Source organism: Semicossyphus pulcher, unplaced genomic scaffold (genome assembly GCF_022749685.1).
Source record: "Semicossyphus pulcher isolate SPU_LCO1_2020_fin unplaced genomic scaffold, fSemPul1.0.p SCAF_10, whole genome shotgun sequence".
Taxonomy (NCBI): domain Eukaryota; kingdom Metazoa; phylum Chordata; class Actinopteri; order Labriformes; family Labridae; genus Semicossyphus; species Semicossyphus pulcher.
In genome coordinates this window covers 13,292,937-13,310,103 of record NW_027211604.1, presented here as the reverse complement: position 1 = coordinate 13,310,103, position 17,167 = coordinate 13,292,937, and the positions used below count along the sequence as shown (strand labels likewise).

Below are 17,167 nucleotides of genomic sequence, written 5' to 3'. Positions count from 1 at the left end.
CTTTGCTCTCTCGCCTTCCAGGGTGCAATATTCACTGTTAAATCCAACCTGTTTGAGCCCAGCATCGAATATTCTATCATATCCCTGTAGTGATAAGAAAACCCTGAATAATCTTTGAAACTTTGCCTTACCCATTTAACTTTTAAGCATGCGGAGCAAATGTATCCAACAACTCACCAACTGAATCCAGATCTGTTTGTCTTTGTTATTCTTTTCATATATAGGGTGACTGGGTGATGGAATAGTGATGAAGCTCAATCGGTGGGGAAATATGCTTCCTCCACCGAGCTTCTCTCTTCCTTTCCATTTTATTTGCTTCTTCCTCCTCCTCTGTTTTACTTCAAGCCATGCCCAGTACCTGCCAGAACCTCGGGCAGGACAAGGGCTGCTTCTCTTCACCCAGCCCGCCTATAACGCCACCATCTTCGAGAACTCCGCCGCAAGAACCTATGCCAGAAGCCTGATCAAAATGGGCATTATTCTTGGGCCGCCTCGGTCTTTAGACATAAAATACTCCATAGAGTCTGGAGACAGCGAGGGAATCTTCCAGGCTGAGGCGTTTGTAATGGGGGATTTTAGCTTCCTTCGTATACGAACTAACGGAGGCAGTGGGGCCATATTGAATCGGGAAGTACAGGACAATTACACTGTGACTGTTAAGGCATCTGCTCAAGGAGGCCTAGAAGCCTTAGCCACTGTTTATATCAAGGTCTTGGACACCAATGATCTGCGACCTCTCTTCTCCCCAACCTCCTATTCATTCGTTGTTCCTGAAAGTGCGCCTCTGGGTGCCAGTTTAGGACGTGTAACAGCCACAGACGCTGATATGGGCTCCAACGGGGAGTTCTACTACTTCTTCAAGAACAGAGTTGAACTCTTTGCTGTCCACCCAACCAGTGGGATCATAACCCTGACAGGTCGGCCCAGGATGGACAAACAAGACAGATTTGAGCTGGAGGTGCAGGTTGTGGACAGAGGGATGAAACTTTACGGGAACAACGGTATTAGCAGCACCGCCAAGCTGTCCCTAACTGTGGGGCGGGTTAATGAATTTGCTCCTGTTATCAGTGTGGTTGCTGTCGTTCCATCATGGATGGACAAGGACCCAATCTATGCCATAATTACTGTAGAAGACAAAGACGATGGGGTATCTGGGGATATAGAATGGGTGTCAATCATTGAGGGTGACCTCTTTGAACAGTTTGTGGTTGATAGATCGCCTGTCGGGAACGAATATAGGGTTAAATCCTCAGAACTGGTGGACTGGGATATATTCCCTTATGGCTGCAACTTAACCTTCCAGGCTAAAGACAGGGGTACACCGCCTAAGTTCTCTAATACACAAGTTGTTCAGTTGTTAGTCACAAAGCCAGAGCCAGTGTTGGCGAATTTTGAGAAAGATGTTTATGTAGTCAAGCTGAGTGAAATAGCTCCCCCAGGCACTATTGTAGAGGTGGTGAAAATCTCCCCAGCTCCTCTGAGTGTCAATTACAGCTTCAGCAGCCTCTCAGATCCAATGTACTTTGATATAAACCCTTTGACTGGAGTTATTATGACCACGAGGCAGCTGACAAGGATATCACAGGATTTCATGGAGATGGAGGTGGTTGATATTTATAGTCAGAAGCAAGCGAGGGTCCAGATCACCATAGAGGATGCTAATGACAACTCCCCAGTGTTCAACAGGCCCTTCTATGATGTAGCAGTCAATGAGAGCTTACCTGTAGGAACTGTTGTTCTTGTGGTGTCCGCAGTGGATGATGATAAGGGGGAGAATGGATACGTCATCCTCACAATAAGCGGAGACCAGTCTCTTCCATTTAGCATCGACCAGGACACAGGGGAGGTGAGGATCACAAGAGACCTCGACTTTGAGTCGTCAGAGGATATCTATATGTTTGCAGTTCGGGCCTCTGACTGGGGTTCACCCTACAGAAGAGAGACCGAGGTTAATGTCACGATCCGTCTGATAAATATAAACGACAACCAGCCTCTTTTTGAGAGGGTTTCCTGCCGGGGGATGATAAGCCGTGATTTCCCAGTCAGGGAGACAATCGTCACGCTGTCAGCTGTGGACATGGATGAGCTAGGGATGGTTAAGTACAGGATACACTCCGGGGACGAGTTAGATTATTTTGAACTAAATCCAGACTCTGGGGCTCTGTCATTAAAAAGATCTTTAGCAGTGGATAGTTTAAAAAGTGGGGTATTCAACTTGAAAATAGTTGCGACAGATGGAGAGATGTTCTCTGATCCGACATTTGTGAATGTTTCTGTGGTGAGGGGGAGGATGCCATCCAAGGGGTTTAACTGCAGGGAGACCAGGGTAGCCCAGCTCCTGGCTGAGAAAATGCTCTCAAAAGTGTCCGCCATGTCCAGACCAAGAGCAGACGAGAGATTTACAGACCTGTTCTCTACGAACAAGCAGGCTCCACAGTTTGAGGCCTTGCCCACGAGTATTCTTGTGAGAGAAGACCTCGACGCTGGTGCCAGTGTATTCCAGGTGAGAGCGCGAGATGGTGACACCGGCTTCAACGGCCGTGTTCTCTTTTCCATATCCGACGGTAACAAGGAAAACTGCTTTAATATCAACATGGAGAATGGGCTGATAACTGTATTGCAGCCGCTAGACCGCGAGCGAGTGGATCGTTACTTCCTTAATATCACGATCTACGATCAGGGCGTTCCTCAGATGTCAAATTGGAGACTGCTGACTGTGATCATAGAGGATGCAAATGACAATGACCCTCAGTTTTATGAGGACAACCCCTCTGCTCTTGTTTTAGAAAACGCAGCCATTGGTATGGAAGTTATAACCATCACTGCATTTGACAGAGACACTGGTCAAAATGGACAGCTCTCCTACATAATGCTGACCAGTGTTCCCCAGTTTGGTATCGACAGCGAAACAGGAAGTGTATTTGTCGCGAGCCACTTGGACAGAGAAACTGTCCCAATGTTCGTACTGAAGATTGAAGTGAGAGACAAGGCTGAGAGAGGCACTCGAAGGTCGTCTGTGACTACCCTAAGTATAATCCTGGAGGATGTCAATGATTGCGCACCGGCTTTCATCCCTAGCAGCTATAGTGCTCGGGTGCTCGAGGACCTCCCGCCGGGGGCTGTGATTACGTGGGTGCAAGCTCAAGACCCAGACATCGGCCCAGGGGGACAGGTCCGATACTCCTTGATTAATGACTTCAATGGAACTTTTGAGGTAGGTGATGTCACTATTTTTGAATTGTCCTTACCGTTGCAAATGCTGATCCTCCTTGTATTGACACTTTATGATGTATGAGACTGTAATGCTTTGTACAGGTCGATTCTGTGAGTGGAGTGTTGAGGATTAGGAAGGAGCTGGACTTTGAGAAACAACAGTTTTTCAACCTGACAATGCTTGCTGAAGACAGGGGAGTACCCAGCCTCATCAGTCAGACGTTTGTGGAGGTGGAGGTGTGTGACAAAAACACATTTACACGTTTTTTTATCAACCAGAAACTATTCTATGATCAGTTTCCTCAATTTAGAGCTGACAGTGATTGTCTTGTACTTCATTTATTTATTCCATCTTTATTCTCAGGAGAGAAACACATGTGTGACAGCATTAAGATCATAGTTATTCTCTAATACACTCCAGACTGACCCACAAAAATGATATATGTAGACTGTCAAAGGACGAGCTTCAGGAGGCACCACAATCCAATTTAGTTCAATCAAATTCAATTAAATGAACTGAATTCTATTCAATTTAGTTCAGTTCAGTTCAGCTCTGTTGAAGGAGCTCTAGCAAAGTAATGTCCCTAATTACTTTGCTAATAATTAATTTACCTAAAATGATTTTCTGCAAGGGAATCATGATGTCAGTGGACATAAATAGCTGGCTGGTAGCCATAGAGTGATTATAGTCAGTATTTGTACTGTGGGTCTAATGCTCTTCTGATCTCATATTTATACTGTTTGACAATACACATTTCTGTACGTACTATTTAACATTTTAGATCAAAATTAATCTGAATCATTAAATGTCTTTAGGTGGTGGATGTCAATGAGAATCTGTATGCACCCTACTTCGCTGACTTTGCTGTGAGAGGCTCAGTGAAGGAGAACTCTCGCGCAGGCACAAGCGTCCTGACAGTCAGCGCAAAGGACGACGACAAGGGGCGAGATGGCGTGCTGAGGTACTCTGTCAGAGGAGGCAGCGGACTGGGCACTTTCGCCATTGACGAAGACACAGGTGTGACACAAGATCAATTTTTGAAGTCTGTTTATGTAAAGTGAAAATCTACTAACGTACGGACACATGCGTAGAATATCAACAGCAGGCTGCATTGCTAAGCTTTACATTTTTATAGAGATTCATACTATTTTTGTGCCATTTCTGACCACTTCATTTGCTTGTAGTTTTTGTTCAACTTTGTTTTGCGTCTTTGCCTCGCTCACATTGTGGATTTGCATTAGAAAGGATTCACAGAAAGCATCACCACATCACATGATTTATGTGTGTATAAGTAGAAGAGAGGAGCGAGTGCGAGGTACAGTCAGAGTCAGAGTTTTGATGGGGCCTCACGTGGGAGCTGTGTACTGGGACATCATTACTGTAATGAGGGCAGCATGGCAGCTACACTGGCTCGGCCTCAGGCCACTCTGTACAACTGATCCAGTGCTGTGCGGATAACATTGATCAAGGCAGTCCTGCACAGCACCACCATCCTTTCCAAGAGGAGTGAATCACAGTGAGTTATTCAAGAAGGCCTGACCCAAAATAAAAAGCGTGCCGTTGTCTCCGACTGTCCTGCAGTGTCCAACTCCAGCTGAAAACATGTTGCATCCAAACTAGACTCACTCACCCAGGGATGAAAGGAATCAAATAGCTAGGATAAAAATAGGGCGGTTCATTTTAGTTCATAGCGGCTCATGCATAGAATGAAATGCAAACTAAATGTGTGCATTTATGTCTATCTATCTTAGAAGAAGAAGAGACTAGAAGAAAATGAGGAGAATTAGAGGTGCTTGTAGACATGAACAGCAGGATAAGGTCTTGGCATTTTCTATATTCCCCCTTTGAAGAATTAGGACTCTTGTGAGCACAAATATATAAGATAGATTCCACAGACAGCCCTGCAATTACCAACTAAGCAAAGTTTGCATACTTGAATTTCCCCTGCGATTGAAAGTACGCATAAGTGAGAACTTTTGCCCCCCACCATGTCTCATTGCAGTCTCTGTCACTATCCATGGTGCTGAAGCTTTTAAACCCAAACTCTCTCTCTCTCTCTCTCTCTCTCTCTCTGTGTCTCTCTCCATGGTGCTGAAACAGTCAAACTTCAAACTCTGAAACCCGTCCCTCAAACATTCTTTCTCTCTTCTCTTCATGGTGCTGTCCTCCATAGTGAGTAGCATTTCATAATCACCCCTGATGCAGTGAAGTGTTCGCACTGACAGCTCCTTTATTGCAAAGGTGAGAAATGTGGGGATTTTGAATGGCTTAAGTTGAAAATCCCTATTTTACTGTTAAAAGGAAGTAGTCGCTCGCATATTACTTTTCTCCCTGCTTACGCTCTACTGAAATTTCACCGGATGAACTGCACCAAAGCAACAAAATAAGCCATGATTTAATCAGTGCTGATCATCATTTTCAGAACTGTTTTATTTGCGTTTCCCCCACTTATTCAAACTCATTAATCATTACAGTTTTAACCCAGTTTCACTCACTTTTATTTAAATCTCTTTTCTTCCTCACTCCTAAAAGTATTAAACCTTAAATTCTACCGTTCACTTTTTAATCAAGCAGCAGAACAATAAAACATTTATTGAAGTCTAGGTTTGTCACGAGCTAGTTATATAATTAGAACATAAATCTATAGTACTGCGACTTGTAAAATCAATTGTCAGTAGTAATTGGAAGTGTGGAAAAAAGTGTGGAAAAAATAGTATCTACTTGATAGTTATATCAAGTAATTAATTTAGCACTTTTTTTTAAGGGTACCGGTGACAGTGTTCCTCTTCTGGCCTCTCCTCACCTCTTGGCACACTGGTCCCTACTGTACATGACTTGTACTGGAGGCCCGTGTTGACCTTTAACTAGGCTAATTAGTATTGACTCTAGTTGAGAGAGAAACAGATGGAGAGAAAGTCTCTTGCCCTCCCTCTCCCTGTATCTCCCTCTCCTTATGTATAGAACCATGTATAGTTAATTACACACTGTTTGCACAGCGTCTCTACTGTACTCTTAGATAAAACAGTGTTACAGAACTTAGACAGTTCCCTACAGTCTTCAGTGTTAAAGCCTCAGTAAGGAGCATCACAGCCAGCGAGAACGTTTATTGAGTGCAGATTTTCCAGGGGAAATCAGGGTGCTTGTTAGAGCAGAAAGTGAAAGGAGAGAAGGGAGTGGATGTGAAGCGAAGAGAGGAAGGAAGAGGATGCAGGGGAGTCTGGAGTACAGAAAAAAGTGTCAGAAGAAAATACAGCTTCCTTCTTCCCAGGCCTTTTTAGATATTTCTTTTTCTTTTGGAAGTTGGTTTCTGAAATTGTGTTTTTTTTTTGTCTGAATTGACCAGTGCCTTTTCAGTATCACATCAGAAGACACAGTAAGCACATCACGGCAAGTATAACCACATCAAGTGCCTCATTTTATCTGGTAGCATAGAAGTCAGTGTTGTCAGGCGTGGACAGAGTAGTGCCGCAATGTCCTCCCACCATGCATTTAGATGCCATGTTGAGTGGCTCTGCTTTGACTGCTTGTCAATCTGTGGCTCTTTGTGCCAAAACTAAGTATGTGAAGATAGAGTGTGACAGACAGTGAGGAAGAGTGGAAGAGACAGAGGGAATCAGAAAAAAGTGTGAGAATGTATTTTTTAAAGTCTGTCGTAACCATAGACTGTATGAATAATGGACGTAGTCTCAGTGACGTCACACATTGGTTTCTGAAGAAGCGTTTTGAAGCCCGAATTGCCGTGCCGCTGGGGGTCGCCAAATGCGAAATGCCAGAGCCGGCTAATCGAGAGATGGGCAAAGAGGGGGAGCGTGACTGAGTTGAAACCTATGGCTGAGCTCTATGGGCGGGCCGCATGAATCAGCCAGCTACGGCTATGAAACAAGGCTATATGCTCCTCAGCGTTGCTAGTGGTTATTATCCATAGACTGTATAAATAATGAATGAGCTAGTTTGACTTTCCCATTAGGAGATTCTGTCGGTGACTGACTGCAGGTGTTTAGTTATCAGACTAAAGAAGTAGCGGGCGAGCAAGCGAGCCGACACGTAACGGGAAACTTAAAATAACAGCTCTGCTCAACACTGCAGTCCGCTGTAATCTATCTGGGGAAAAAGCAACAACCTGACTCCTATTTACTGACCGACAATTAAATAAATAAACACTGCACAGGCTAACAAGCAGCTAAAGGGAGCACAGTATACCTGCTACTTAGTGCTAAAAATATATCAATACAATAACACTAGCATTTAACTCACCGAAAAGCTGGAGCTCAGACTTCTTGCACAGCCATAACGTTCCATAAATCCCACAGAGAGATTATTTGTCCAAACTTTGAATGAAAAATCCCCAAAAGTCTCCAACAACACAAACAGGTGAAGTTAAGTTCAGTGTCTGTGTCTGTGTTGACGTGTAGCAGACAGCCAGCAGGATCCACCTGTCACTCAAGTAATCCGGCCCCTATGATTTAAGGCTTAATATAATTAAAACGGGTGTGTTATAAAAAAAAATCATCCCCCGTACAGTTATCTTTAACAACAAAATTAGCTATTTATAGCAAAACCGTTTTTTGTACCAGGCTGTAAACGTGTTTATTTCTGCCGTAAAAATGGGCATTTTCCCACCTGCTGTAATGTTATTTCTTGTTTTCTGGAGCCAGCCTCAAGTGGCCACTCGAGGAACTGCAGTTTTTTGCACTTCCGCATTGGCTTCATTTTTCAACACCGGAGGTTGCTGCTTGGTCGTAACACACACACAGAAACACACCTTTTCTTTGTAAATTTGCTCTATGATGCTTCTTGTGTAGCCCATGACACCCCCCATGTATGCTTCACCTGCTAATGAATGCTCCCTTTCCCCCCCACATTTGATATCAACATGTTGAAAATGACTCCCTCCAATATGGATAGAAAATAAAGGGTTTATCTATCAGAAAAAAAGGAGGTGGATCTTCTCCGGCTTAAATTCTTACCACTGCTGTACTTTGAACAAAAATTGGTATTCTTGTCTTCGGTTTGAGAGAAAGCAAGCCCTGCAATTTCTCATTGGGCAGCTGTCAGAAGCCACTTCTCCTCTATTAGTGCATTTGTGAGCCCCAGGATTTGTCACAGTGAGGATAGAAGAGTGTAGGTTTGGACAAACACACTGTTAAAAAGTAATTTATTCTGCTTTTGTTAGGAATTAAGAGGCTGTATTTTTTGTTTTTCTCTCATGTTTTGCCACACACAGAGGTGTTCACTGCGTCTCAAGGTGCAGAGAAATGCACCCAGTATTTTCTCATCAATCTTGGGATTGATTATTGGATATGGTGGCATTCATTCGATAGAGGGACCCCAAAAACTTGTTTCTCAAAAATTGAGAAATTGAACAGACAAGACAGATGGTTGTGAACCCGAGCGCACTGCGAACTTCTAAATTAGAAAATGTGCCATGACCCTTCAAATTTTTTTTGTTCCCTCTTTGAAGTGTGTTATTTATGGTGAGAATGGATGCTGTCAAGACAGATTTATATTGAATCCACTGAATAGTGCCTGTCGGTCTTAAAGTTCAAAGAGCTTTTGAAACAGCCAGCTCTGTTTTCCTCATCTCTCTCTGTCGAGCTATCTGACAGAGATGAGATGTGGTTTGAAAAGGACATGGCCAAGGACGACAGAGCAAGGATGTGTTTCAGCAAACACTTTTACTATGCATTGTGCACGCCCTGGGCTGCTGCTTAGTCATAATCTGACATGTACACACACTTCCTCGTGATAAGGTAACACCTTCACCAGGCGGCTGAGGAAGCTGCAGCAAGATTGACTCGAGTGCATTAAAAAAAAGGCCACACAGTCACACCTCGAGTCACTGATTTGTATTCTTGTTTGACTGTAGCCTCTGGATGTGGGGTTTAAGGCTGAGTGGAAGGCCAGGCTAAGGAACAACAGACATCTAGTGTTTGACAGCAAATCAAGTGTAGAAAAGCATGATTTTTATATAAGAATGCTAATATGATATTTCAATAATTTATTCCATATGCTCAAGTTCTCTAGCTACAGGATTTCTACTGAACAACACATTACTGTGATTGTTTAGATGATATCCTCCGAAAAAGGATTTTAATGGGAGGCCGAGGGCAGCGAAACAGGCAAGAGAGGCATTAAGCGTGTCTGTCCCAAAGGTCTGGAGTCTGGGCTGCACCGTCTAAGCTCTCTCTGCCTCCCTGGAGTCACAAACATCAGTGGCATTTATTTGGTCAAATTAAAGGATGCCCCGGTTCAGTCTTCTCCTTTCACTAGAAACAGTTTTCATTCAGTTCTATATGTCTCGAGGCTCTTCCTTGTTAAGTGGAGCAGAGACTGATGTTAACTTACCTTACTACTGTCTCTTTTGTAGTACTATTGTTATGTCTATGGCCCACTGATGAAAGCCTTTGCATTTACAGTATTACAGACTGGGTGTCAGTGGCGACTTTAGCGGAAAAAATCACAAGCGGCGTCCAGTTAGTGACGCGTTTTCCATCACCCAGCAGTGGTTGGTCTGCCAGAGAGGGTAGGCGGAGCTAAGCGGCTGCTTTTCCGGTCTCTGCTAGTGTTGCGAGTAAACAGTAATCTACTATGTCTGAACAAACAAAGAAAAGATCGATGACTACAGGTACGCTGAGATGAAGGCAAAGTCAACAGTAGACGTCACACATACGACACTGTTTGGATATCTGGGAAGTGTGCTCCCGCAATTACCGTTTATCGCCATAGGTGGCGCCAAAGAGAACGAAACTGAGATCTTCGAGATTACCACTTTAATATACCAATTCTAATAGTAACACTAACAAATTGCAAGTCTTTGCAAAGTTACAAAATTGACATGGAAGAGGATAAACTCACTACATGTAAAAAATGTTAAAGCTGTGTGAAAGATGAGGTAAACACAAGAACCAAAGTAAACACAAACTTGGTCACGTTTCCAGCCTTAGCGCTGTCTGCCATATTCTTCAGGTTAATTGCTTGTGTACTCAGACAAAGATGCATACACAGAGTCTGCAAGCATCGACAAGCGTACACAAACTGGTACGTCTTATTCTTTAAGTTGGTTAGAGCAACAGACTCATGCTGACTTTCAAAAGTGGCAAGATTTAACACAAAACTGGAGAACTGATCAAAGTTTGTGCGCCCTAAGCAGAAAGGCATCCACTGCTTGCTTTGCCCTCTTGATGAGTTCAGTGTTTTTATTCCTCTGACTTGTGTTCTTTGCTGAAACAATGCAATTAGATAAACAGTATGTGTATGAAGTTTACTTTACTTTAAATAAACACTGACACTCATCATGACCTTGCTCCATTGTGTTTCAGTGCTCCTGGCAGAGTCTAAGACTGACATAAATGGACCTAGAGTGTGAACCCTTGCATGCGTGTCATTTTCAGTCGTTTATATGGGTCCTGCATGGCTGAAGTTTAAAAAAAAAAGAGACGCCCATGTGTCATCCAATTGTGAGTGTTCTCTTTGTCCCCCAAGAGGTCACCAAAGCTGTCAGCTACTCATCTTCCTTAGGGCCACTAAACACAAGCTAGTCATTGTGAGTGTCTGAGCGTCTGTGTCTGGGTCTTTATTGGTGCAGGGCAGTTCAGGGTACGTTTAGCACTAACCGAATTGCAGCGGGAGCAGTTTGGTCAGCTGTGATTAGCTGTAGAGAAGCTGAAACATTGAAGGTGACTATAGCGGCGCCACTAATGCCTGTGAATGTCACTGAAGCCAGGACACAAAGTTTACTCCAAATGTGTGTCTTTGCCTCTGTAAACTTAGTATTCAAAGACTTTCCTTCTGAGATCTTTTAGGGATGTATTCTGCTGATGACACCCACTCTTCCCCTTCACACACACACACAAACACACAAACACACACACACACCTAATATATATGTATTCTCTGCGTAACGACTGCATTAATCTTTGTCCTCTGCTTTAACAGGGGTGATTTACACTGCTGGTATCCTGGACTGTGAGACCAAAGACTCCTACTGGCTCACCGTTTATGCCACAGACAGAGGGGTCACACCTCTGTCAGCTTCAGTTGAAGTCTTCATTCAGGTACCTACCTTCTGCTGCAAATACTTACACTATGATAAGCATGCATAAGAGGCCTTAAACAGAGGAAATGCCCTTTCGTTTTTTGCAATGAGATAAGCATAGAAATGTAGTTGATTTATCGGCTCTCTGAGCCTGACCAACTCAGCTTGCAGCCACCAGCTTATAGTGCCTCCCTCACCTCATTCTCCCCTCTGACCGAGGACAAAGTCTCCAAGCTTCTGCTGGTCTCTCAGCCCACTACCAGTCCGCTGGATGTGTGTGTTCCCCACTGCATTCAAACAAGCTCAGCTCACCCCACTGCTCAAAAACCCCTCCCTCAACCCAATCCAGGTTGAAAGCTACAGACCGGTTTCACTTCTACCCTTCCTGTCAAAAATACTTGTCTCAAGTCTCTGAATTCCTGTCCAAGAACAATCTGTTTGACCCAAATCAGTCTGGCTTTACGCCGGGCCATTCAACCAAAAAATGCGCTACTATCGGTAACAGAATCACTCCATTTGACTAGAGCTCCTTGTCATTCCTCAGCTCTTTTGCTGCTAGATCTGTCAGCTGCCTTTGACACAGTGAACCACCAAATCCTTCTCTCCACACTCTCTGAGCTTGGTATCTCAGGATCTGCCGTCCACTGGTTCATGTCCTACCTCTCAGGGAGATCTTTTAGAGTATCTTGGAAGGTAAAACTGTCCAATCTCAAGGCTTATCCACAGGGGTGCCTCCAGGGTCAATGCTCTTTCCCCTGCTCTTTTCAATACATACCACCTCAATGCAATCATCTGCTCCCATGGTTTCTCATACCATTGCTATGCGGACGATACCCAACTCTTCCTGCCATTCCCCCTAGATGACACAACAGTCTCTGCACGTATCTCGCCATGCCTTGCCGATATCTCTAAATGGAAGAAAGAACATCACCTTTAGCTCAACCTATGTAATACTGAGCTCCTTGTCACCCCAGCCAGTCCCTCTATGCAACCACAGATCAATTTCCAGCTTGGACCAACTAAACTCATGCCCACAAAATCTGCCTGCAACCTGGATGTCATAACTGACGACCAGCTAACCTTAAAGGTTCACATGGCCTCGATTGCTCGGCCGTGTCCATTTGCCATGCACCACATCAGGAACATCAGACCCTACCTTTCAGAGCATGCAACACAACTCCTGGTTCAGGCTGTCATAATATTGCGCAACTACCTACTGGCAGGCCTTCCTGCATGCACACTTTCAAACATCTGCAGATGACCCATAATGTTTACCAGCGTGACGAACCCAAGCAGCACACGTCACTCCACTGCTCATATCCCTCCACTGGCTCCCAGTTGCGACTCGCATCAAATTCAAAACACTGTAGCTTGCTTACGAAACAGCAACAAAAACGGCTCCTGCCTACCTGAACTCCCTCATCCCGGTCTACACTCCCTCCCGCCCACGGCGCTCTGCCAACAAAAGGCGCCTGGTACTCCCATCGCAACAGGGCCTGAAGTCACTAGCTAGACTCTTCTCCTCTGTAGTCCCCCAGGTGGTGGAACGAGCTACCAAACAGAGTCCCTTTCAGTTTTAAGAAGAAGCTGTAGACCTTGTAACATTTGTGGAACTTTAATTCATCACAAAAATACAACAAAATCATGGTTAATATATTAGGTTGGCCTCATGTTTTTGTAACTCAGAAGGGGTATTGTTTGATATTTCAAAAAGGTAGTACAGGAGGGATAATTCTTGCTCATACGTCAAGCAGTCCTGATGAAATGTAATTTGCAAACACAACGTTCTACTCCAAAAAATGTTGGCATAGTATGAAAGGGTGCTGCTAACAGATTAGCTTCTTTGTCTGTGGCTGTCGTTGATACATTTTTGCATTTTGCAAACACGCAACTGCAAAATAGCAGTATGAAGCTTAACTATCACTGTGTTACTCTCTGAAATAATGACAGAGCTCAGTGCAGTGGATAACCGTAGCAATGCTCAGCCTGTAAGCAAGTGATACGCGCTGGAGGGAATTCTCTGCCTCAGTTTCTGTTGTATTTGGCAGTAACTAATCCACTGTCTAAACACTGGAGCGCACACATCACTGCTACAACACTGCTCACCCTTTGGGGGTGAGTTCAGCGGTGTATAAAAAAACAAACAGCCTTCTCTGGCTTCAGGATATCCAGGTGTGAGGATGTGATCGGGTGCTTTGCGCGCTGCCTCTTCATCAAAGACAAAAATAGGCAGATTAATCAGGCACAGGTGCTCCTCACGCGGCTGAACCGTCTTGGCTCTGTGTGCCTCCCAGCAAACACTCAATCAACGCTTTGTTTGCCATAAATATTCTAGATCTATGCCGTAAGAAGAGAAATTAATCTGCTGTGCATTTAACGTGTGACATCTTTGACATTTCTGGTGAATAAATTTTGTGATTGATAACGCAGAGCCAGTCTGTGCTGCATTTCATGAGTTGTTGAGTAACAGAGACACTAAAATCTGAGGATAGAGTGTCCTCACAACAAGGTAATACTGTATTAACATGCTGATTTAAATAGTTTTTGTTTGATGAACACATCTATTGCCAGTTCAGATTGAACTCAGATACAAACAACACTTTTAATTCTTGTAATTTGCCCAATCCTTGTTTTCCCTCCCTCTCTCCCCTCTCCCTCTTCCTCTCTCTTCTCTTCCCCCCTCTTTCTCTCTCAGGTAGAAGACGTGAACGACAACGCTCCCCTCACCTCGGATCCTATCTACCACCCAGTCGTCATGGAGAACTCTCCTAAGGATGTGTCAGTCATCCGTATCCAGGCGCAGGACCCTGACCTCACCGCCACGCCCAGCCGGCTGAGTTATCGCATCAGTGCTGGCAACCCGCAGAATTTCTTCTCTATCAACCCCAAAACAGGTAAGACTCACAGACAGACTCTTGGTAACCTACCGGCAGTATAATGCTGTATACTAATAGCATATTAATTCATATGTACTTCTAAACAACAAATAATTACCTTTGTGTTCATAAGTTTACATGCAGCTGGAATTTTCTTTCATCATGTGCCTCCTACTCCACATTCAATCAATTAAAGGCTTTGGTTCCCACACAACAAATTAAAATGACTTTTGTGCCCACACAATTAAACATCTAGGACACCGATGAGCCGCCCAGACAATCTTCCCTACACTCTGAACTGAATATTGCTTCCTGTCTTCTTATGGGTGAAAGCCCTTCAATGTACTTGAGGAAATTATTGTTTGTTTTTTATTAAACCAGTTATTGGCGAAGCTAACTTTTTTGGCTCAAGGTTTCAGGAGTATTTCCTTGTATCATTATTCAAAACAAGCTGCCAACTACCTTAGTAGTTCACCTCGAGCCCTATAGAATCAAGACAGGATCTTAATGAGACTCAGCTTGTGACAAAGTACAGGTAGCCTTTGGTTTTATTTGACCTTGTTGAGCATGTGGTTGAATGCTGCATGAGAAGTCCTGACCCATTTCACTTTTATGGGTTGCTGTGAATGTAGGCTAATTTGGTCATAAAGTTTGCCTTCAGATTTTCCTAATAGTGAGTTCTGTTCTTGTCTCGCTGAATTAGGCTGTAAAGATGGGGTCAGAAATTATGAGTGTATTTTACGCTCAACTGATTTAGCACTGCAGTCGTTAATAGTTGCTCTGACCAGGGCCAATTAAAACCTGATTCAAATCGATACAGCAGAACTAGACATACACTCTTTCTTGCTGCCGACGTTACTCACAATGCACTTGATCCCTGACAGATGTATTTGGGTTTTAGATTTGGGGTTGTTATGCTAGTTGTGGCTAATGTAGCCTTGAGCTAATAGCCTCAAATTAAGGAAAAGGCTAAAAGGTCTAGTAAGCTAAACTTATTAGAAGCCTGTAGTCTTAAAGTGAAAATAAAGTGTTAAACCTTGTAAACATCTCCATGTGGTGTTTTTCATGTGCTACAAGACATATCAGGGACAACATCAGCAGTCATCTCCATGGCTGGGCCTGTCTGCTTTTAAACTGCAGTGTACCAAGGACAGGCTGAACAACACGTGTTCAGATTGGCAGGTTTGAGACGTCACAAACCTAAGGAGCCAATCCCGTTAATGGACGGGGTGACGCTATGCATATCATTATGTGTAACCTATGGTAACTATTCCAGTGATGCGCGTCACTGTAATTTTTACAAACTCACTACTGACTACTAATGTTAACGTTACTACTGCTGATGACTATATTTCCAGCTAGCTAAGGCAGAGACGTGTTTAGTTTTTGGCTGTAATTTTATGAAAAGAGAAACATACAGTAGTACATAGTGGGCGGGGAATATGCAGATTCTGGAATTTTAATGAGGGAGAAGGAAGAGATGCTTTGGAGGATTTTTACAAGATAAACGTATTTTGCAGAAAAAACAAATCAGACACAATTTATTATTTCAAACAGAGCATTTTACATGTCTTATTTATATGATTTTGCAAGGCTTTATACAACTTTTTTCACATATTTTTTAGTGCCTGTAAACAGACTTTTATAGTGTAAAATCACTGTATTTCCCTTTATAATGTTACACACACAGTTGGACGTTAGAGATTTTACTCCCCACACAGTCTTCTGCTATTAACCGGTCCTCAGATGCTCACAAAATACTTCTTTGTTATATAATTGTTGTGTAACCTTACTGAGCACATATATTATTTATACATTCTTAAAGTGTTTCTACAACCACAAATCTTTTCAACACATCTGTGAATTTTTAGTGCTTGCAAATCTTTTTTTAGACATTCCCACACCAAATCCTCATGAGCTCACAAAACCCTCAAAAAGACGCCTTTGTGAACTGAATATCATCTCACAACATTGTGACAGAACATCAAAACTAAATCTTAAAGCCAAGATTGCGTCAGAGCCTGTCGTGATCCTATACGTTTCACATTCTTTTTGAAAAACCCCTCATATTTTAAGTAATTCAGATATTTATTGATAAAATGTCACAATTTGAAGGCTTACCCCTCTATGTGTACAAAACATAAACATTATTCAAAAGGAAAATGAATTCAGAGAGACGTGTTTCTGTCTTTGCTGCCGAGTTTGAAGTCTGGGGAGGTCCCCATGCATTCTCAGAACAAGCTTTCCTTGAAGCCTCCATTAAAGAATTATTGAAGAGGTGAAATGTTTTATTCAAATCATGAGATAAAAAAAAGTTGTGAAGTCTATTCCTCCTCTGTCCTAGATTAAGTTATGAGTGTTTCAGCAAACAACAAAGGGATCTGTATTCTGATTGGCAAAAACCTATGGCCTGTATTTAATGCAGCAGCTTCAGAAGTAGAAGGAATACCCCAATGGTGCGTTGGTGCATGTTCTCGCTTTAGTGGGTATTAACATTTCTCTTTAATTCCTCCATGAAGAGGCTTTTTGAAATGATGAATATACTGTTTAATATTAAGAATATGTAGAGTGAAAAGGCTAATATTGATCCCGGAGAGATATCCTGATCCTCACACACTCATTAAAATGGGTACTGGACTCAAAGCACACTTACTCTGACTTTCTCTTGATCCTTTAGACTCCTTACGATTAAAATATGACATATCTCTCTGTAATAATCAGTCACTGTGCCTATGTTGAGGCACTCAATTGTGTGTGTGTGACAGAAAGGAAGAGAGTTAGTGTGTCAGTTTAATCAATTGATGAATTGGTTACAGCTGTGTGTTCGAGAGGGCAGCTCTGTTGCAGTGAGTCGATGAAGATGATTCTGCCTCATACAGAAGCTACCATCAGTGTCATCCACATGTGTTAGCCAACAACGTGAGCCAGACATAACAGCTGCATAAAATATTTCCCCTTTGTGTGTTTTAGAGTGCAATTTTACGTGTGTGTATGTATAATACATGTGTGTGTGTGTGTGTGTGTGTGCCACAGGGGAGTGTT

At 43.1% G+C, this 17,167-nt stretch overlaps 1 protein-coding gene across 1 annotated transcript in view; it reads left to right on the top strand.

Moving 5' to 3' along the window:
* The first annotated feature begins 247 nt into the window (after positions 1-247).
* The window catches only part of LOC138600558 (protocadherin Fat 3), a 68,500-nt gene continuing 51,580 nt past the window's right edge, over positions 248-17,167 (top strand). Inside the window, exons 1-6 of the mRNA XM_069672015.1 lie at positions 248-261; positions 346-3,214; positions 3,316-3,450; positions 4,030-4,231; positions 11,150-11,268; positions 13,945-14,143. Coding sequence (XP_069528116.1) covers positions 248-261; positions 346-3,214; positions 3,316-3,450; positions 4,030-4,231; positions 11,150-11,268; positions 13,945-14,143 — 3,538 coding nt within the window. The remainder of the gene's footprint in view (positions 262-345; positions 3,215-3,315; positions 3,451-4,029; positions 4,232-11,149; positions 11,269-13,944; positions 14,144-17,167) is intronic.